Genomic DNA, 23481 nt, shown 5'->3' on the forward strand with positions numbered 1-23481 from the left:
TGACCCAGTCAAATGACTGGAAACAGGCTGTGGATTTTCATTTACATCCTAAAGAACGTCTATGCACAAAACAAACCTTACAAGAACATTGCTAATCACATAAATTACTCTATATTTACCACAACTGTCATGTGAAGAAGATGATTTGAATGACTGAGTGAACATTTGAATGTTTTGGAATGTTGTTCTTGTCTCCTGTAACATTTTACTTTTTGGACTTAACCGGTTTTTCTGCCGACATCTTCAATTGGAAGACTAACTTTGACGCAGTGAATATGACGTGAAACCTTTAACGCTTTATTCAGAGTAAGAAGGATGTGCTGGGCAGTGTGCCTGAAAGCTGTGAAACACTCCAGACAATAATCCAGCAATCAACACAGAAGAAAATTACAGACTATTCTGCTACACAACACAAGTCAAAAATGTTAAAATCACCTAAAACATCGTAAATAATTGGAGGGTTTCAAACCTGAACCCTCCCGATGAATTATTATTATATGTACAGCATTATTAATCTCAGCAAATATTAGGAGTAACATATTCAGAACTGAACTCTAGTATTTCGAGACATCAATTTGATGACTGTAAATGCAACACAAAACCTATAAAACCCTGATCAACATAATTTTTGCCATATAAAACATAAACTTTTTTTTCTACTGCCTTTAAGTCGCACCGACACAGATAGGTCTTATGGCAACGATGGGATAGGAAAGGGCTAGGAGTTGGAAGGAAGCCGCCGTGGCCTTAATTAAAACCTTATTGTAAAAGTTGGCACGGTGAAAATGTCGGAAGAATATATTCGGTTGTCGAATAAGCATAACTAACATTATGGTACATAATGTTGCAATATAATATTATACACCAGCCCTGTGTCTGTAGCCAGTATTGGTCGGTCTGGGTTCTACTTAGCATAGTATTTAGGACTGAATAATCCGATGGGTCATGAGACTCAGTTAATGGTAAGCAACAAAGGAAATAATAACCGTAACAGGACTATATTTTAATCTGAATAACTGGCAAGATTTTGGAGGTTTCATTTGTCAAAGTTTTGTTTTATGATAATGAAGATGTTTTAATATGAACTTTCAGTGCAGTAGTAGAGTTCCGTCAAAGAGGCTTGCAAACTAAACACTTAAAGACACAATAGTCGCGTTCAAAATGGCGACCAAAGTAATTCTCTTGCACGTGGGCAAGTGTAACCTCCGAGAAATTCATAGTTGAAGTGTGTGGCTGAAAAATGTTCAACAACCCAGTGATCTGAAATATAAGGTTTTAACTAACAGCTGAGCACTACACTTGTTTTAGAAAGAGTGTGACTTATAATAATCCAATATAAATTTTCCAGCTAACTCATTCATGGTTGCCAGCGTTTCGCCCCCGTGTGCTAGGATGGGCTCATCAGTTGGCACCTAGCACACCTACCAAGACGCTGGCTAGTGCATACCGTGGAGGCCACTGCGTAGGCTAATTGTAGCCACCGGCAGTGCCAATGCACTGTAAGAGACTGTCTCGTTACCAAAAATTGATGCCTGCTTGGCCATCAGATGATATAGATATTAATTCCCATAGGGAATCTGAAGTATTTGTTCCGAATGAGTAAATTTATAATACCAATATAAATGGCCCGTTACTGGACATTATAAATTTTCCAGCTAACTCATTCCTGGTTGCCAGCTTTTCGCCTTATAAATCAATATCGATATCATTATAATAATCCAATCAATAGTTTTACGGGTCCTAGTACGAACGTTTTCATATTTGTTGTCTCGTGTTCCTCACAACATTTAATACAATGGTATTTCATAAGCCTCAGTGGAAAAGTTTTTCAGTTACTCTTCTCTAATCTGCAGAAATGGTAGATAGCTTTTACTGTACCTGTATTTACAAAGCTTAAAATGCACACATAAAAAAAAAAAAAAAATCTCATACTCAATAATACGTTTCCTCGAATAACACGTCCTTTCTCCTCGCCCCCTGCAGAAACGTCTTAACGAGGTTTTACTGTAATTACAATGTTACTCCAAATCACATTGTGTCGTACTCTTTTACCCTTTCTTGTTCGCTAGCTGTATTTTACAAAGAGACTTCATAGTGCCAGCATTCTTCCCCTTCCATGACTCCCCCACCTTCATGCACTATATGCGTAAAGCAACACGACCTATACTAAAATTCAGTGACAGATAAAGAGTGGAGGAGAGATAGGATAATATGGAGAGAAGCCAAATCTGCCCTGAATTGGCTTCATGATTATGACATTCCACTATATAATGAATTTTAAAAAATTTCCAAAATAACAGCACAGTATATACAGTTCAGAAAAAATTCAGACATCATACCTTTGACTGAGAATTAGTGGGGCTCTCCTGATCACCCTCTGCTATTTTCTCCTTCACTTCTGGACAAGGTGAAATAGAGTCATCGGTATTTATCTTCTCGATATGAGAGCTTGTGCTTGCATGGTTGCTGCCAGACTGTGAGCTGCCATCACCATTAGACTGTTGTGCATCTTCTGTAACTCGGTCAGGTTTTGATGTAAAGAACTTAGTTATTTCCTTCTGCCATGATGGAGTCTCCCGAGGGCAATATGGATTTCCGCCACCATGTTTGGCTGAAAAATTAAAGCATACAAGCTCCATAAACGTGCTTTTAATATTTTTATATGATCTTTATTCCCTTCCATAATTTTAACACTACATAAATATTCTGCTGTAATCTGACTAACATGTTTTTCTTTTCCAGAAAGAAATGTATTTAAACTCTTCTTTACATAATATTTATTTTTTAGGGCTGATGACCTCTACGTATATGTTCTAGAAAGGAATTAACAAACCAAATAACCAATCAACCTTTTAATATTTCAGAGTTGTGGTCTGTTTTTTTGTTTTCAAACTCCTTAACTCCTTTTCTTTTGACAACTGAAAATTTCTGTGCACCTAGAAATCTGTCTATATCAGAATTCAGTGATTCAGAAGTCATTTCCATTACAAGAAAGATTGTGGTGAACATAGGTAGTGCTTGAAAAGAACTCTGAAAAATGTAAGTACAACCCCATCTGTAGATATTCCTGAAATAAATTTGGATACTTCTGTGGAATAGAAAAATGAGAGAATAGCACTACTTTGTAAACTATTCATCAGGAACTATCAACCACCTGCGCATGGACAAATACCGATACAAAACACATTCAATCATGGTTGATAATAATGGACACAACATTCAATCTTAACCTTTTCACTCCCAAGTTTCTTTCAGCCTTATGCATGCCCCATACCAGATTTTCTGGACATTTCGACAGTGGTTGTAATAGGCCATAAATACTTTGTATTTACACAGCTACTGAAAAGTCATGGAACGACAATATCAGCAATAGTTTTCTCCTAACACTTTTCCCAAAACTTTAAAGAACTTGGCGTGAAAAATGTCGACAGCTTGTTTCACTAAAACTTATCTCCACTATATTCATAAAAAATCAGACTCATCACTGCCTAAAATTTCTAAAATATAATCTTTCGTTATGCTTTCTTTACACTCCCGTGCACCCATCTCAGAAGACAGCTGTGAAAGAAAAACACAAAGCACATAATTATCGTCAAAAAATGGCAAGGCGATTAATGAATCGTCCGTCGTCTGAACAAAGCATGTCAACAGCGTTGGACTGAACTCGGAAGTGAACAAGAACGCATTGCTTTAAATCCAAAGCAACTGGTGTTTGGGACAGCAGGAGAAATGTTGACATCCGAGTTAACTCGGGCATGGGATGGAAAAGGTTAAGGTAACATGTTGCAGATTCTTGCTGTAATTCATCAGTTCTTCCTAAGAATTACCATAGTACAATAACAAAGAAAAGTGTGAACTTTCCTACTTCCAGTGCATCAATAATGTATGAATTTTCCAATAATTTTACACCTGCCAACCCTTTGAGGAGCATGAATATCCTCACAGAAAAAGGCACATAAAATTTATCACTCTCTTTGGAAAGCATACTTCCAGTACATCTTTCCCTTTCAATGTTTGCTTTTCTTTTTTTCAAGGTAATGCCATGAAAAATAGTCTTTACTCTTCACAATCAGCAATGTTTCTTCAGGGATGTCTCCCACTGTCTTTCTTTCTCAATGGTTTCAATAGGCTAATTTTTTCACCTGAAATACAAAAACTACACATTTTTTTCCAGAAGTGAACGTAGATAACGAACTTCACAGTATTATTGAACAAACAAAGCATTGCCTTTTATTACTTGAACTTAAGATCGATTGCCACCCTCTCTACTCCTGCATCCCATTAACTCAACATCCTTTTAATAAATAATGTAATCAATTTTTAAGATCTCCAGTGTTAGGTAGAGTACATAACTGAATGGGGTCTGCAAACTTCTGGCATCAAGTATATGCCAATTATCCATAAACAACACTGTTTGGGAGAAAACTATCACTTCTTCCCAGTTATCATAGTGAAATTTCATGATGGATCCACATTCAACAGGTTCTGCTAAATATTTAAAATAGACAATAGCTAGCCATACACGGAAAGGAATTGTGACAGGCGAGGCCTCTTGTGACGCGTACCAACAGATTAGCACTGCTCGTTAGTGAGCGAGGCTAGTTTGAGGCGTTACCTGCTACAGGCGAGATCTGTTGTGAGCACCTCAACGGAAGGACTTCGCCTCACAGATCAAGCCTCTTGTAAGGAAAGCATCGAGTGGAAAAAGGCACACTGCTTAAGAAATTTATTGAAATGTCTGAACTGCAATTCCTGTTGTAAATTTCAAATCTTTGAAAGACCGTCCGGTAGCTAAACTGCTCAGTGTTGCAATCACCCATTCCTCAGGTGGTATGCTTTGTCACATTACAGTATCCTCTTTCTTCAGCTTAGAAGCTACAATACCTACAATAAATATGCTATCACCACATCATTTTGTTTCAAATCAAACATTTAATGTAATAACGAGAAAAATCCACACATGCTTACCTAACAGCATATCATAATTGCTCTGGTCCATTCGCAAATAATTCTTGTAATCGTCCGGTTCATTTTCTCTCAGGCGTTGTATGAGGCGCATGTGACTAAAGCTGCCTCGCTCTCTTATCCTTTATTTCATCCACTATTTTCTTTTTGCATGATTTAATATACAGCGAAATGCACAGACCAACAAACGCAACAGCAAAATTTTCTATTCCTCTGGACACTGTCTGCTTCAACGTCCATCGCACAGTTCTAAGTACGGCAGATCCTATCAATAAGGATTTCAAACTAGTTTGAAAGGCCAGCGGATGAGGCTTGGCCTGCCGAGAAGTCGCAGATCATTCATTAACAGGAGGGTCTGGATTGTTGACAGATCATGTTGCACAACACAACAGGCTTGGTGTCACAGTTGATGGCGAGCAGCAGGCCTGGTCTCTGAAGGTCACGCCTGACAGGCGGTCCGTCGGATCTGGCCCCAAAGGCGAGGCCTGCTAAAAAGTATTTCCACGTATGGCCAGCTAAAGAACCGTAAATGGACAAATACAATCACCCTGCTGAAAATGTACAGATACAACATCCAGGTTCAAGCTTGAAATAATCTCAACTCTAAATGTCCATTACACAGAAGAATGGATATAAAGTACAGTGAAAACCGGCACCCCTATCCATCACTAGAGTACGCTCTATTTCAAGATCTACTCCTGCACCGGCAAGGCAAGAACAACTTCATTTGCCCTTCACGAGATTAAACACCATAAAGCATGTACGAAGAAATCCAAAACCACTTCATTCGCAACCCACAAAGAAAGAAAACACCATGTAGTTTGAAATAAACTAGATGGGGGCACAAATGGACAATGAGCACACAGGTGGTTACTGATTCTGACACAAGTACTGATGATATACATGCATTTTAGAGAGTAAAAACAAATAATAAGTTAAAATATTTTACTTTTAATTAAATTTCTCTTACATTTGCAATTATTTCCTTAAAAATCTAGGATTATTTTAACCACTAGAGTTTTTCAGGTTTATGATTCGAAAGAGTGATGGACAAACGAACACTACAAACCCCCCCCAGTGCCAACTCTTGCAGCTTCTGCCAAGGTCATTGGTGAACCAGAAATGCCTGTGCATATCAAGGTAACACATACAGCCTCTCAAGTGGCAGACAGTTCAATTTTGTTAATAAAACTAGACTTTCGAGATCAGTCACCACCTTTCTGAATTCCTCCGCGTTATTATTCAATAGATCGCTCATCAATATAGAAATAATAACTGGAGGTGTAAAATAATGGGATGCTTAAAACTTGATAAACCAATTTCAAATGGAATTCTGCAAGAAAGGTTGGTAATAAAGGAATTCAAACCCAATACCCTCCTAATTATATTATTTCCAATCAAACCTATGTTGTGAATGCTGAGATGTACAACTTCTGAGAGTTTATTCTTGTAGTACCAATGTTTAGTTGGGCTAATCAGATACTTAATATACTAACCCCTTTGCACAGTTGGAAACTTCACAAAGTTTGTTGGAGTCTATCTTATAAATAGCTCAAAAATGAAAAATATTGCATAGAAGTAAAGCTGAAAAATTCAATTTAATTATTTTACCTTTATTATCACTACTTCCTCCTGCAGATGATGGTGGTAATGGTTTCCGAGTCGATTTTCCTCCAACAGCTAGAAGAAAAATGTTATGTGAAACATTACAATTGAGAAATAAAACACATTTTAAAAATTCACTTCTCTCTTAAGAACGGAATGAAGCAAATTAATGTAATGGCAACTTTTGGGGCCTTATTAAATACCACACAAAAATTGCTAAAAAATTTAAAACTTTGGTCAAATAAGAATACTCTTAGCTTCATACCTATCATGACTTTTTGCTAACAAGATAAAATTATGGCTATGCTACTTTTTTAATAGATGAAGAAATAAGGAGAAAAACAGGTGGGAACAATGACAAGAGGATGTTTGCAATGGAGATATAGAAGATGTAAAGGCTAAATTAAGAAAGAACTTGATGTATGCATATGAGCCAACTTTGGTGATGGAGTCATGAAATGCAAATGGAAGATATATTTTCCAAGAGAATAAGGAACTCAGCAAAGAAGGGAAAGAAAGGTAGAGGTAGATATAATAAATAAATGATACTCAATTTTTTAATGATTTTAAGAGGTATAAAAGTACAAGAGGCCACAAAGCCCGCTATAAATACATGGAGGCACTCAGTTTATTTACTGAGGCTTGCAGACTGAGGACCTAAAAGCAAGTCCATAATGATCACGATATTTGTAGTATGAGTTTTCTTCTTGAAATGCCATTTCCTCAATGAAAATTGGCAGTCAATCTGGTCCAGGCATTCCTGCTAAATGCTGCTGGACCACTGGTGTAGGTTTCCTGACCAGGAGATGCATCGTCGCCCAGGGCCTCTTCTTCCTGAAGATTGCTTAAGACTGAATTTCTCATTACAAATAATGTGGTCAAAGTATATTACAGTATCTTCCTTTCTTTGATGGTTTTTGTTATTTCTAGTTGTTTTCTCATTGTCTGCATAACCATGTCATTCGTTACATATTGCATCGAAAATATCCCCAGCACATGACAACAGTAGCAGACCTCAACGGCATTTACCCGTTCAGTTATGGCCATGAGTGTCCATGCCTCTGCACCATAAAACATAATGTAGAAGACGTAACATTTAAGGACTCAAGTTCTCAGATGAAGGTTTAAGTTTAGACTGCATAATATTTACCTCATAGGATAAAATACTGCTCGTACTTTTTCAATGCAGATTTTTAATTCTTGATATTGATCCTATCTCTCATTTAGGCCTAACAACATACTAAAGAACTGATCTTCTGTACACTTTGCAGTTGTTTCCCCACAGACATAAATCGAATTATAACTGCCACAGCTCTTAGTAACGACCATCATTTAAATTTTCAGTGTAGTAAGATGCATTCGATGTTTTTCTTTGACACCTACTACATAATCAACTATTCTTTGCTGTCCTGCTGTATCAGCGAGTAGCACCATGTCATCAGCATAGCTAAAGTAACTATTAATTTTTTTTCCAGGTTGAACCGGGTCGTCGTTTTATGTACAGGTTGCAGACGTTTCAAATACATTGCAGTATTATTTTCAAAGGTGACTGATATACCCCTACCTGATCTGAAGTAATCAGTCTCCCCAGCTAAAATCAACTACGGAGGTGGTCACTATGCCTCGCCTTAAATATTAATTTGTGAAAATCTTAACCATGGAACATTTGTGGTTAATATTTTCACAAGTTAATACTTTTTGACAATATGGGCTCAAATATGAAATTTATCACTTGCAACTCACCTTAAATAGTCACTCCTCCTCCGTCTACCGCCAGCCCCAGGGGCCATCTTGAAACATCTGGAACGTACCTCTCACTTGGCAATCAGCTGGGAGTTACTAGTGCCGTTACATACCTTGAGGGTTTTGTCTTGTATTTTCATGGTCAGACCTGCATTTTGGTAGCCTGTGAAGAATGGCCAATTTTGTAGCCCTCCTCTAAATTCATACTTTTTGGTTGTTTATTAATTTCTATAGCCTCTTGAATTTTTCATTCAAGATTCCAGGAACAGCTGCTAAAATCTTTGTTCTGTTGAATGAAATTTTGTGTCCTTGTTTTGCGAGAATGCTTAGCAACAGCTGAAATTTCTGTGTCTTGGTTCTTGGTTTGACGGATATGTTCCTTAACGTTGCAAATGATAAATATCATTATGGATCCGTATTGAATATACCATATGTAGGATGCTAATTAGTTTATAATACTACCTATTCAATACATTAAAATTTTAAACACTAACAATTAGGAATTTATCTTTTATTTCCATATGAGACATGTTTTGCCTTTCATTGAAGGCATCATCTGTCACAGTACTACCTCAAGGCATAAATCAGGTACCTGATTTGTAATTAAATTGTAATTACTGATGATGCCTTCAATGAAAGGCAAAACATGTCTCATATGGCAATAAGGATAAATTCCTAATTGTTTAAAATTTTAATGTATTGAATAGGTGATATTATAAACCAATTAGCATCCTACATATGTTCCTTAAGTCAGCTAGAAATGACGACGCTTTGTTTCACGTACAGGGTGTCTGAGAAGTCCCCATACCCCTACATCAAAACATTACATTGTATAGTGGAGTGCTTACATATAAAAACTATGAATCCAGGGGGATCTGTATGTGCACCATCGTGCCTTACACAGAATTCTATCTGTCTCCAAGTCCTCACTTGACTTCTTGCAGAGCATCTCAAGAGTTACGGTTCGAAAAGAGTCCTCCACACTTTGGTGCAATTCTTCAATAGTCTTGTACAGGTGCTGAGCAACATGGGACTTGATTACTCCCCATAATGGATTGTCTGACGTGGTAAGGTCCGGGCTTCGTGGTGGCCATTTCAATAGGGTTAGAGATGATGGTGAACCACACCCAATCAAGTGGCCTCTAAATTGTTCATCAAGGAATTCATGCACTTGAATAGCAAAATTTGCTGGAACCACATCCTGCTGTAATCACACAATTATGATTCCCTTGTCTTGGAGCTGAGGTATTAACCAAGTCTGTAACATTCCAAAAATTTCCATTCACGTACCCTTCAAAATGGTACGGTCTGAAAAGGTGACTTGATGAAATCCCTGCCCATACCATAACATGAGGCAGGTTCCTTTCCAACTCTTGTATATAATGGGGATATTAGAAAACCAATGTTCTCATAGGACCTCTAATGGACACACTGCCCTACCATTTTTACAGAGCGCCCGGCTAACATAACCTAGATATGTACTAGTTACATAATATTAATACGTATCCGAGTCGTTGGGTGCTCCAAATTAAAACATAAATACTGTCAAACTGTTTATTTAATAATATTCATTATTGTCAGCAAAATTGCATCAATTGACTTTTGCGTAGTGTCGTGCGCAAGCGGTGTATGGATTTAGCATGGAATCGCACACAAGCACTCGATTCTGCAAGACGTTACAAACCCGTATGGCACTCTGCAGCAACCAAGTGATAAGCCCCGGAGTTGCACGATTATGAACGAACAGTAGAACACTAGAAGTTGAAAATACTCTTATATCTTTATTCATGAAAACACTAAAATAGTTAAATTTAGCAGTTAATGTTAACCTGTCTGGTATTATTGTTAATACCCTGAGGGGGATAAATTGAGTTTTTATCATATTCATTTTTTACGTAGTATTCGCCGCCCAGCTACTCATTCCTGCTGCCCGGCTGATGAACATTTCTGGGGAGATCACTGGAAAACCACATTCCTCCTCTGTGAACTGCAATATACTGCATATTCATCAAAAAATAACATGCATGAGCAAGACACAGCAAATGGAAATGGTGCCAACAAAGCATGGCAGGCTGCATCTCACTGCTCCATGTCATTGTCAGATAATTCATTCTCAAACATCACTCTAAATCCTTCTTTCAAATCTCCCTTCATGGTGTCACGCATTGTTGACCACGGTACTTGAAGTTCAGCTGCTCTTTCGCGAATGGATTTAATTGTAGACGGCTCAGCTGATTGACCGACGGCGGCACACATTTCTTCCCGTGTTTTCTTACGCCTACTAATTGGCCTGTCTTTGACACTGTCTGAAGCAAAAGCATGTTTGTGCCAATCAAGCAGAGTAGCTTTACAAGGTGGGGGCTCTGCCAAAGCAATCTCTAAACACACTCATTATCTCTGTCATTGTTTGCCCTGTCTGTCGTTCTTCCACCCACACACACACACACACACGCCACCAATCGCTCCTTAACAGTGTAACTGTGTCCGCTCACATCAGCCATTGCTTCATAACTGAAATAAGGCTGACAACAATGCTTTTCGAGAGCTTCAAAGCAGGGATACCAATACAACTATGAAATTCCTCAATTACACAAACTCAATAGTCCATGCCATAATATAACAAAATAATAATATGAAACTATGGGTACGGGGACTTCTAGGACACCTTGCATGTAGCACATACTGCAGCTACGCTCAGTATGGTAAACTCCAGGGGCCTGAAATTCTATCGTGTCCTTGACTGATTGCAGATAATGAAATAATGTCATACATTGTTAGTAAAGGTTTTAATGTCATATGTCATCTTCCCCATCTTCTCTGTTGTGTTTGATACATGGAAGTATCACTGTCTTCAGACATCATTCCTTCCTCCCAAGCGTTCTCTTCCACCGTGGCTCTTCTTTTACTTTGTTCATTTCCCTAAAATCTCACAGGATGTAATGTAAGAAATATCCATTTTCCTTTGAGGGTTCCAGTGAGGTGTCATTTCTTCAAGGTTTTCTGCATCTGATATCACTATAGCCCTATTAATTAGTTATTTTAGCAAAATATGTTTTTGTGACAGGCAGTTGTGAGAAGAACCATGCAGCTACCTGTGTGTGTGCATGTGCATGCGTGCGCGTGTTTCCTGTATCTTCTACATCTTCCAGAGCCTCTCTGAACAACTTGGAGTAGACATTAAACAGCAATGGAGACAATATGCACCCTTATCGAACTCATCAATGAATGAAATTCTAGTGTTTAGTTCTGTATTTGCACCCTAGCTCTTTGGTGCCAGTACAAATTAGCAATAATTCTAACACCTATGCCAGATACTTCGAGAATTTGTAGAAGCTTTCCATGTTAGACCTTGTCAAAAGCATTTTCAAAGTCTACAAATCAAGCAAACACATTCTGATTTACATCACAGCATCTTTCTACCAATACTCAAATGCACCTCTTGTACCAAAGCCATTTCTGAACCTAACCTAGGTGTCTCCAATTCCTTCTAATTTCCTGTATATGCGTACATGGATCATTCTTAGGAAAGATCTTCAAAATATGGTTCATCAAGCTAATGGTTCGTGTTCTTCACAATTCTTCACGGGCTGATGACCTAGATGTTAGGCCCCTTTAAACAACAAGCATAATTTATTTGCGTTATTTTTCTTCTATACTGGTATACATGTTGACATCAACCAGTCATCTGGCATATTACCTGAATTATATATAGCATAAAATGGTACATTAAAATATCAGCATGGTCTTCTTTGAATAGTTTATAAGAATTTCACATTGTGTATTTTCAGGAACAACTACTTTGACATTTTATATTTTCTTTATGGCCTTCCTTTTTTCTTCACTTGTGAAGGGGGACCCACTCTGCCATCTACTATAATATGTCTCTTTGTACACCTGCAAAGAGATTAAGTTTTCTTCCCATCCTCATACTGTCTTCGACATTGTATATGGTGTTGCCCTCATGGTCTGTAATCATACTCATGGTTCTTCCTTTCCATAGGCCTGCAGCATCTGTTTGTTCCTAACCATGCGTTGTATCCTCATTATTATCCAACTGTAGAATGAAATAAGATGAATAAGATGTAATTCATCAATTGTAGTACATTATTAGGCATATTCTGTGTGTTCCTGATAAAAAAAATGGGCACGGTCTATAAAGCAAATGAATGTTCCCAAGGAAAAGTTTCTCAAATATATGACCAAATTCCTTGTCTTACAAGGAATCCATATGAAAACTCAACAAATGTGCACTGGGTTAATTAGAAAGGTGGAAAAGTAGGTCTTAACCCTCCGTCGGTCGCTACTGATCTTACAGGCACAGGCATTAGCCATCGGTCACTACTGCACCACTGCATGGTCCTAAAATTGTCATCCTCTCACTAGCCTCGCTCCTTACCACATTCGTCAGTCACGTGGCAGCCCGAGTTCACTCGCTCTATAAGCCAGAAGTGTTTCATCTGATCTGGTAGATCATTGTGATTTTCCGTTGTGATTTGTGTTTCAAAGAGATGCAAACAATTACTGTTCTCTGTAAGTACTTAAATTAATTGTTTACTCTAAATTTGGTGTAATTTCCCACGTAAGCATATAGATAGTGCTGTACAAGCCCAGTGCCTCACAGGCACATTGCAACTACTTTCGTCCAAATTTTATTTTATATTTATCGTCCGTTATGGCCAGTAGGAAGGAACATTTCAACTTAGAGCAGAAGATGTAGAGATGTCAAATGACTGTTGCTGGATGATGATGACAATGATTACACGAGAATTTTGAAGATGAAAGTGACACAAACAATAACAATCTTCTGGAAACAAAAGATGGTGACTCGGAAACAGAACAAGAAGATGACAGACATGATACTGATGAACAATACCATTAAAACCCGGTGTTAATTTTTATGAAGGGAAAGACAAGACAAAATGGTGTACAGAGCTGCCATCCCAATTGGGTCCACGCCAGGAAGAAGCACAGTCTCTTAAAATATCTACCTGGAGTTATAGGACAAGGAAAAGCAAGCTCCATCACCGCTTGACACCTGACTGTTTATTTATGGAGGAGATAATAGACACTATTGCTACTTACACAAATCAATACGCAGAATACACGAAACAAAACTTTACGTGAGAGAGGGATGCTGAGCTTAGACCAGACAGAAATAAAAGCACTCTTTAGCCTATTGTACTTGGCAGGATCTTAGAGGGAATAGGCAAAGCCTTGAAAATATCTGGGGCACTGATAGAAATGGTACAGAGAAGATCTGTGTGTTAGTCGATGCAAAAATGAATTATATTTGCAACTTATACCCTAATATTTAAAGAGGCATTCTAACAGCTAGGACTGGAGAAAGGAGCATTGCCCGTGCTGTTGCACAGCATTACCACATTCCTGCAATCCGTTCTCCTTCCCCTTCACTTCTGGCTCATTTATTCGTTCATTCAGACCGCTGTGTTCTGTTGTAGATTACCTGGCCAAACTATGACTAGCTTGGTCTCATGTTCAGTTATCTTCAACAGCGGCCGGGCTGATAAGCTCAGACGGTAGAGCGCTGGGCTTCTGATCCCAACTGAGCAGGTTCAATCCTAGCTCAGTCCGGTGGTAATTGAAGGTGCTCAAATATGTCAGCCTCGTGTCAATAAATTTACTGGCACGTAGAAGAACACCTACAGGACTAAATTTTGGCATCTTGTCCTCACCAAAAATCATAAAAGTAGTTGACAGGGCGTAAAATCAATAACATTATTCTTTAACAGGGGTGGTACCTACAGCCTGTCAAGTAGCGAATAGCATCCTATTTACACGGATCCAGCTTTGTAATTCTGGAAGTTCTAGGCCTCTTCTTTCCAGGCGTGGACAGTTTAGATGAACTCTCTTCTGAGTTGCGTTTCTCCATCATAAGTCTTGTCACAGTACTTTTGCTAATACTAAGAGCTTTAGCAGTGCGTTTCTGGATTCGCTGGAATGGAATTAAAGAACATTCCTTCCCGAAAAATTCGCAGCTTCCTCTTCAAAGAATTCAGCTACATCATTTCCCTTCCTTGGTGATGAATTGTCATATCAAGGTAGGCAGTATATTTTTCACGAGGTGGACGAGTTCTGGACCTCCCTCTCCCTTGAGGAGTATTCATCATGCTCGATATATGTATTGAAATAAAATAATTGTACGGAATTTGTATTTAAAATACTATTAGATACTTAACAACGGCCACAAAACAGAAATAGAATATAACTCACACCGAACCACTTGTGACAAGATCTAACTCAGAAGCGAGAGGTTTGGCAACTCCCAACAACACGAGCTGGCCAAGAAGCTTATCTCCATTGCAACCACAGTGGGCCATTCTCGTTTCCATTGCAACCACACCCCCCACTCCCTTTATCCGCCCCAGCAGGCAGTAAACGGACCTCCCTGTAAGAACTCATCTTTTAGTACTACGACCTCCGACGGGACTTCAAGTAATACCAATATAAAGGGTCCGTTATTGGGACTTCAAGTGTCGGCAACAAGCCTACAGATATTGTTAAAAGGCTGACAGAACCACTGAATGAATCTGGCTGCAACATTACTGCTGATAATTGGTTTACCAGCGTACCTATGGTTGAAGATTTATCTTACGTGGGAACAGTGAAAAAAATAAGACAGGGCTGCTGCCTGAATTTACTTCAAGAGGAAGAGAATGATATTCCAGCTTCTTCAGATTTCAGGCTTCTATTATTTTGGTATCATATGTTTCAAAGAGAGGCAGAACTGTTTTACTGAAAACTCAACAACACAGTGACTCTGAAATAGACCCCGAAACAAACGAAAAATGCAAACCTTGTATCAATACATTTTATAACCAGATGAAGGGAGGTGTTGATAAAGCTGACAAAATGTGTGCTACATATAGTGTAGTCATAAACACTCATCACTGGCCTATGGTGATACTGTATGGCATGCTGAACATAGCAGGCATCAACTCCCAGATTACTATTTAGGAAGCTGCCAGATATTGTTCAAAGGGCAGGAGTATCTGAGACAGCTTTCAAATGAGCTTGTTCTACAACTTTCTATAGGAGGAGTTTGAAAACAACTGGCATGCCATTAAGTCTGCAGGTAAGATTGAAACGATACCATCCAGTAAAGCCCGAGGATGAGGATGAAGATAATAGGCCAGGACCAGAACTAAAAAGGCAGATATGCTTCATGTGCACAGCTGAGACTGGCAAGAGAAGATTGTTGAAGTATGAATGCAGAATTTGTTCCCCGGCAATCTGTTTACAACATACAGATTTTGTTTGCAGTGGGTGCTAATGATGTTAAGAAAGGTTGAAACATGGATTCTGGTATATTTTATATTCAAACTGATAATTACATAGTGAATGTGGTAAGATAAGCTGGAAAGAATGTCATACTGTTTACAACAAAACTTCAGACACCACAGGTTCTTTTTCATTATGGTGCCAATGCGTATTTTGCCATGTTTGATTCAGGAAACATTTTTGTATTACGTGTTATCACAATCTGTAGTATAACATAAAATGCTAGTGCTCTCTAGTTACTGCCCACTTAAATGACATGGATATTCCTTTGTGTCGAAAATCTTTGTGTTCTGGTAGAATCCTTAATGATGGATATTGTCCCCACTATGGCAAACTAGCAAAAGCGACAAACTAGGAAACCTGTAGTTCTTAAGTTTTGGTCTAGGTTTTATTATATAATGTCTGCCCTCTGACAAAGTCTCATCTGCAGCTCATTCTGTAGGGTTAACACATAAAACCAATCATTAAATATAAAAATTGATTTTACATGAGTAATCACAACTTCTTTCAGCCTCTCCAAATTTTGGACACTTTACAGATTCGTTAGTTTGCTAGAACGGGGATGATACATGATCAATTTAGCCCTGTTTATGATATTTACTATGTTTGCTGTTATTGCCGAGACCTATTAACAGCCAGTACACGGTTTGATCTGCGATTAAAATTGCAAATACTGCAAAGATACCTAAAATTTTGAAGAAAATAGTTATCAATCGCAGCTAATTTTGGAATCAGACTTTCGCTAAACCCTTTTTAACCGACTCCAATGCACCTATAAAACAAGTAGTTCTTCACAGCTGCCCACATGAACTTCCAGATACTTATAAATGCAGGGGATCTCTCAGGCTCATTGCAACCTGTCTTAAAACTTTATATATCGAGACTGACAGAGGGTTAAATAAAAAAATATAAACACTGACAGTACATTAAAGTTCTACAAATATCTTTTCTATTACTTCAACAGAGAAGTGACCACACATTTCATCAAATAGGCCTATATGTCTTCATTATTTGTTTTACGCTGCACCAACTCAGAGAAGTGTTATGGCGATTCATCCCGTTTACTATCATACAACTGTCTGCAGTCCACCTCACAATAATGTCTAGGTCTTTTTGTAGTTGCTCACAACCCTGTAACTTCTGAAGTAGCGATGGTAGTATTTTTTTAAAATGGTCCTATGAGTTATGCTCTGGGAATGGCAGTCCATACTCCAATTTTTTGTGTAGTTGACAACAAAATACACATATCCTGGCTATTAATAAATCTAGAAAGGCATCACTGAAAAAAAGCTCTGTCTAAAACACCTAAGTGATTGTCAATTGATGAACAACTGGAACCACTGACAATTTTGTACTCTCTTCGCATGATCTGCTTCTTTCAATTTGTGGACAACTGTAAATTTAAGGATGCAATTTAAGTTCCTTATGTACAGCTCTATGTCCCGACCTCACAGAAACATCCATCTCCTACGCTAATTTCTGTACTGATTTAGCGGGATTCCTCAACATATCAGAAGTTCTGTCCAGTTTTGCTTTGGAAAATGTTCACAAAATTTAAATTTTACATTTTCCAAACACTTACAGCCTTCAAGGAAGACTTACTCCAATACAAACACTGATTTCAGTCATTACCATACTGACTTCAAAAGCACAACCACTTGTTAAAAGCACAACCTTCACACTGAGCTCGAATGCTATTCAGTTCAAGGATAGTACCTGCTCAATGTAATAAGTCAATGCTCCGCTGCCAACTTATGCGCACCCGCCATATCTCCGAGTTTATTGCAGACAATTCAACTATACACTGTATTTTCCATGCCATCAAGAGAGTTGTCTATGTGGTATGGAAGTAGAACTTCAGTAACTGTGTAAAACTAAATACAAGAGAAAGCTGCAAACAGGAATGAAAGATGATGCTCTGCTGTTCTTAGCGGCTTACTGTAGTCACCAGACAATGCTAGCTACTGCTGACATAAGCAGAGGTTGCAATATGAAGATAACATTTCATCATTGGTTTCTTTACTCTTTCATTAAGGGGTTGGACTTCATTTAGGAGTGTGGGTAAATTAATTTATCACCACTAGTTTATTTTTGGTGTAAGGGTTTAGAAAATGTAGCACCGGTGGTTTATTATCAGGCATAAGGAGTTAAACTTTGCTTAGGTGTGTGTATTAATTTATCACCATTGGTTTAGGGGTTTTTAATGCCCCATAGTTAGTAATGACATTATCATCATAAATGAAATGGCGTATGGCTTTTAGTGCCGGGAGTGTCCGAGGACATGTTCGGCTCGCCAGGTGCAGGTCTTTTGATTTGACGCCCGTAGGTGACCTGCGCATCATGGTGAGTATGAAATGATGATGAAGACGACACATACACCCCGGCCCCCATGCCAGCGAAATTAACCATGATTAAAATTCCCGACCCTGCTGGGAATCGAAGCCGGAACCCCTGTGACCAAAGGCCAACACACTAACCATTTAGCCATGGAGCTGGACTATCATAATAATATGGGAGTGATGTCTAATTGAATAATTTCAGCCAATAGCAGTAGTTATTCACCAGGTTATTTTGGAAAGTAATGATACTTTTTTTTGGGGGGGGGGGGGAAATCCCGTACTGAACACTCCTTTCTCTCCTACATGTAAATAACTTGCAAGGTAAAATTTATAATTCACTGTTTAATTTATGCACTTCATTTCTTGTACTGCTTTTAAAGTAATACCAGTATGGACTCTGTTTCTGTAAGCTTGCATTTGGGAGACTACAGGTTCGAAACCCACCATGGCATTGTCAGCCTTGAAAACGGTTATCTGCGGATTCCTTGTTTTTATACCACACAGATGCTGGGACTGTACCTTAATTAAGGTTATGGCTGATACCTTCAGAGCCTTAGCCTATCCCCAACCCACCATTGCTGAAAACCTGTATGTGCTAATGTAAAGTAAAACTGCTAGACAAGAAACTTTTGCATGACCAATGTTGCTTAACTTTGAACTTTTAGGAAGATGATTCAGATGAAATAAAGGATAATGTGGAACAGATTCCTGGACTGAAATAAGATCAAAGAAAAAAAAAAGTATGAACAGAAAGAAGTCTTGAGATCTCGACATCAGTACCAGAGTGACTGATACCGAAGCAATGATTAACCCTGACAGTAACATGTCTATAAATATCGCTTTAGTTACACCACACGTTTCGAAGACGTGTCACTCAAAGCCTATTATTTAAAGTTACATTAAAGTTACCAGATGGAATGAACAAGGAATAGAGGTGGTGGAGGGGATAACTCTCCGCTCCTTAAGAGGAATAAATGGCATTCATTCGCACAACACGTCAGAAAAACGTATGGTGTTACTGTCAGGGTTAATACGATCACAATCATTATTTATTTACATTCTTTCGTGAAACTTAATTTAGATGAATGCTGTTACTGAATCTAGATTTTTCCCACATCCAGAAACCAGCAACTGTCATACACTATCAATATTTGAAAGGAAAAAAAAAGTTTATAGTATCCTATTTGAATAATTAAAAAATATGGAATTGACTGCTAAATAGTGATTATTAAAATTATAATAAATAATAATGGTATTGGTTTTACACCCCCTAACTAATTTTCTTATGTTTTTAAGATGCCAAGGTGTTGGAAAATTTTCCACAGTTCTTTTACGTGCTGGTAAATCTATTGGCATTGGGCTGACGTATTTGAGCACCTTCAAATACCACTGGACTGAGCCACAATCGAACTTGCTGACATGGGATCAGAAAGCCAGTGCCTTACTCAGTCCATCAATAGTTTTTTATTTTATTTTTTATTACAAGTTGGTTTTCACTGCACCGACACAGATAGGTCTTATGGCAACGATGGGTTAGGAAAGGGCTAGGTGTGGGAAGAAAGTGGCCATGGCCTTAATTAAGGCACAGCCCCAGCATTTGCCTGATGTGAGAAACCATAGAAAACCATCTTCAGGGCTGTCGACAGTGGGGTTCGAACCCACTAAATACAAGCTCACAGATCTGCACCCCAAACCGCATGGCCAACTTGCTCGGTCTGAGTAAAATTGATGAAGATGATTATTGTTTAAAGGGGCCTAACATCTAGGTCATCAGCCCCTAATGGTATGAAATGAGACGAAATACAATAACAATTTAAAAGTCCAAAATCATCCACTGACCAGAATACAAAACGTCATGACGAAGAATGAATGGATGGACATGAATTTTAAAAAAACCAGTGGATCCGACCCGCAATGCCCCACATTCCCAGAAACTAGTGTTAAACAATAGTAGTACTGATCAAGGTACTGCTTCTAAAGCACAAAACTGAATCGATGATGCTTGTAGTCTAAAGGGGTCCAAAATCCATGTCACTAGGAAAGTAGAACCATGGTATTTGTAATGTTGCGGTACTAATCAAAATAGCAGAGACTCGTGGTATTCCATAAATTAGTGTATTACTCACAGGTAATGAAATGTGCACGTGTAACACAGACCTATGACGTTTCTCACACTGTGGCGCCATTTACAGACAACGCAAACCTATGGTGTTCCTCGCATACCGGTAGGTGTACTAATCACAGGGACTCGTACTACCCTGTGGTGTTCCTCACATAGTGGGTACTAACCATAGGCAAGGCAGACCCATGGTGTCGCTCATACAGTGGTACTAATCAGAGGTACTGTAAAACCCACCCTGATTCACACACTGTCGCTACTAATAAAAAACCTATTGTGTATCTAATGCGGCGGTCCTAATTACAGGTAGTCTCATGGTCCTAATTCGATCATCACTTGGTCGCCCCTTATGACAGGCAGGGGATACCATGGGTGTATTCTTCGCCTGTGTCCCCCACCCACAGGGGATGTGGGTTTGATCCACGAGCGTTATTTTATTTCGCTCAAGTCCGCCGGCAAGCCGGTTACGACCCCACTATCCGCCACCTGGGAGTATCACCTCGCCCCTGCTACGCCAGCGTAGTAGGTTCGTGGGTTAGCAAAATGAACATGAAACTTATACACTCAATAAGGTGACAGCAACACAAAAATGGCCTACCACACAGGTCAAGAACTCATTTCAAAAATAAATAGGCTTATCATACAGATGCATAATTTAAATATCAATAACAGTATAGCGAAAGAGTGTACAAAAATATGATAAAGAACAAATAATTAATAGAGCATTTACTTTTATCAGCGCTTTTTACTACGATTCCAAATAAAATAGAGCCAAATGCGGCAAAGACCATAGTTAGAGGTAAGTTTGAAAGAAAGAGATAAAATGCCAAGAAGCAAAGTGTCTGAAGGTATAATGGGCAACCTATTTAGAGATAATGGCATAGTAAAAGAATTACAACCTAAACCCCTCATGCTATTTTACAAAACAGAGGTCTAAACAAAATCTGAGACATTCTATCTGTGCACAGTGCAATCTTCAACTACCAAAAGTATAGTATTGGGTTTCGTTATATCGTTGCTGGCAGGTTATTCCTAATATAGTTCAGTTTGAAGAACTACAATTTACCTTCAAACAACCAGCATGTTCTTCACCGATGTAACTAACACTTGGGGAAACTATGAGAGAATGTCAGCAATAAACTACGGTGAAACTGAATGTCTCTCGACACTGATTGAGGCCAGCCAAGCCGCAACAGTAAGTTAACTGGGACAAGTAGGCTGCTTTCAATATCTCCTGCAAAATCCAAAAGAAAATGTCCTCATCATTATTATGATTAATGTAAAATCCTACATATTGGTCCAAGTGCGGATGAACTTCTAGCAATCAAGAGGGAATGATAAAAAATAATATCGGAGGTTAAAATGTACAGCAACGGACATAAACACTAATTTGATAAGAAAACAGTGCCTGTTAACACGTCCACGCATACTCTAACAACGCATAATCACCAACATAATTTCTTCCGACTAGGTTCTGTAGAAATTCCGCAGTGGCAAAAAGCATCCTGAACAGCTGCAAGGCATGTCGTCAAGACAAATATCAGCGTTAATTTCGTCGTCACACAACAAACTGTCCGCTTCCAGTAACGCGAAAAACGAGGGCATAATTAACTAGTTAAGCAATATGTTATGTTATATAAACAAAAAGTAAAACTGGAACATAGACCCGAAAATCGACACACACAAAAACACGCTTGCGCATTTTACTAAATCCTAAATCACATACCAAAGTTTTAGAAACATAATCACTCCACAAACCTTCCGTATGACTACTTCCTTAATTTCAAAAATTCACGAGATTACATATTTGGTTTAAGTTCCCGGAGAATTATAGCGGGTAAATAAAGACATAATCGTACCTTTCGCTCCAGGATCAGCCTTTGTTCGGACCATTTTTCAAGATATAATCAGTACTATCAACCAAGAACAAGTGATTCTAAATTATGTCTACTGCTGCAAGACTATGAAACTATAAAAAACTATCCACCAGTCTTGTCTTGTCTTGCGGATATTTATTTGGGATTCAAAAATCCACCAGTCCTCTACAACTCAACTTAATTCGCGTGCCTTCACAATTCTACAACACAGCAGTACACTATCACCACTGTAGCCCGCGCCGCCACAATGAAAATTTCCCTCCCTTTTTTCCACACGATCGACATTCCAGATAGTCGACAATTGATACTCTCAGATCGAAACATATTGTCAAACGAGGAATCGCTAATATAATCAACAGAGGATGTAGCAAGGCCAACTACAATATCTCAGACATTAACCGACCTATCGAAACTGCCCACAATGGCGATAGCTGGAGGGTTAGCATGCTTTTGTTTTGGTTTGTTGTTACAAAATATTTACGGAAATTTGAATATTATTAATCGTTCATTATATTTACTTATAGTCCGGCTCCATGGCTAAATGGTTAACGTGCTGGTCTTTGGTCACAAGGGACCCACGTTCAATTCCCGGCACGGTCGTACGTGTCGTCTTCAACATAATTTCATCCTCATCACGACGCGCAGGTCACCCACGGGTGTCAAATCAAAAGACCTGCATTTGGCGAGCCGAACGTGTCCTTGGACACTCCCGCCACTAAAAGCCATACGTCATTTCATTTTTATTTATTTATAGTCGTAAGAAGGTTATAGATCCTCTTTCAGTGCCGTAAGAAACTGTTTGTTCTCAAAGAGCTTATTTATTCCACAAATATCGGTGGTGATTAGGTTAATGTTGATTCTCGTGTTCTCCTCCGAAGGTATTTTCTTCATTTTTAGTTACCTATGCAATATGTTTATAGTTTAATGTGCTCTCTGCCTGGATGGAAGTAAGATCTTCAGTGTTCTCGTTTCCAAAATACCTAGTAAGTTAGTAAGGCAAAATTGGGTTAAGAGCATTCGTAAGGAGAACTTCGAACCGAATCATAGGCTTAATAATGTTGTGTGCATTAATCATTTTATCATTTTTGAAATCAAATGTATTGTTAGGGAAACATTATATACCGATAGAAGGTGGTGATCTAATTCGAGTGACGCGCAAACTTCGGAAGTTAAAACTAGTGATGGGTCGCGTGATGCAAAGCTCCCGATGCATTCTGAGCAAGCGATGCAGTGCGTGCCTAATGATGCTATCTCGATGCCGTATAGTGACGTCAGGCGAATGAGCCCTTTGTCTCGAGGCAGTGCTGGGAAACGTATCGAGAGCTCTCGATGCATTTCGAGCAAGTGATGCTGTCCATGATTCGTACCGGTAATCCTATCTCGAAGTTTGAATCGGGACATCATGCGCATGTTATCCCTCGACTATATTACGCCTGCTGATCAAGTAATGACGTCTCCTAAAATCTTAATAAGTAGTTAGTGGGACGTAAAGCAAAACACATCATTATAACAACTAATGACGATACGCCCACTT

The 23481-nt window shown here is 38.7% G+C and overlaps 1 protein-coding gene across 2 annotated transcripts in view; it reads right to left on the reverse strand.

Moving 5' to 3' along the window:
- Positions 1-22253, reverse strand: part of LOC136863402 (PCNA-associated factor) — a 37785-nt gene extending 15532 nt beyond the window's left edge. Inside the window, exons 1-3 of one of the 2 annotated variants that reach the window (XM_067139813.2) lie at positions 21930-22253; positions 6577-6645; positions 2340-2611 (exon numbers count right to left, since the gene is read on the reverse strand). In XM_067139813.2, the coding sequence (XP_066995914.1) occupies positions 2340-2611; positions 6577-6645; positions 21930-21963 (375 nt within the window). In that variant the 5' untranslated portion in view covers positions 21964-22253. The remainder of the gene's footprint in view (positions 1-2339; positions 2612-6576; positions 6646-21929) is intronic. The other variant, XM_067139812.2, reaches the window with a different exon arrangement.
- Positions 22254-23481: the final 1228 nt, after the last annotated feature.

Source organism: Anabrus simplex, chromosome 2 (genome assembly GCF_040414725.1).
Source record: "Anabrus simplex isolate iqAnaSimp1 chromosome 2, ASM4041472v1, whole genome shotgun sequence".
NCBI classification, from domain to species: domain Eukaryota; kingdom Metazoa; phylum Arthropoda; class Insecta; order Orthoptera; family Tettigoniidae; genus Anabrus; species Anabrus simplex.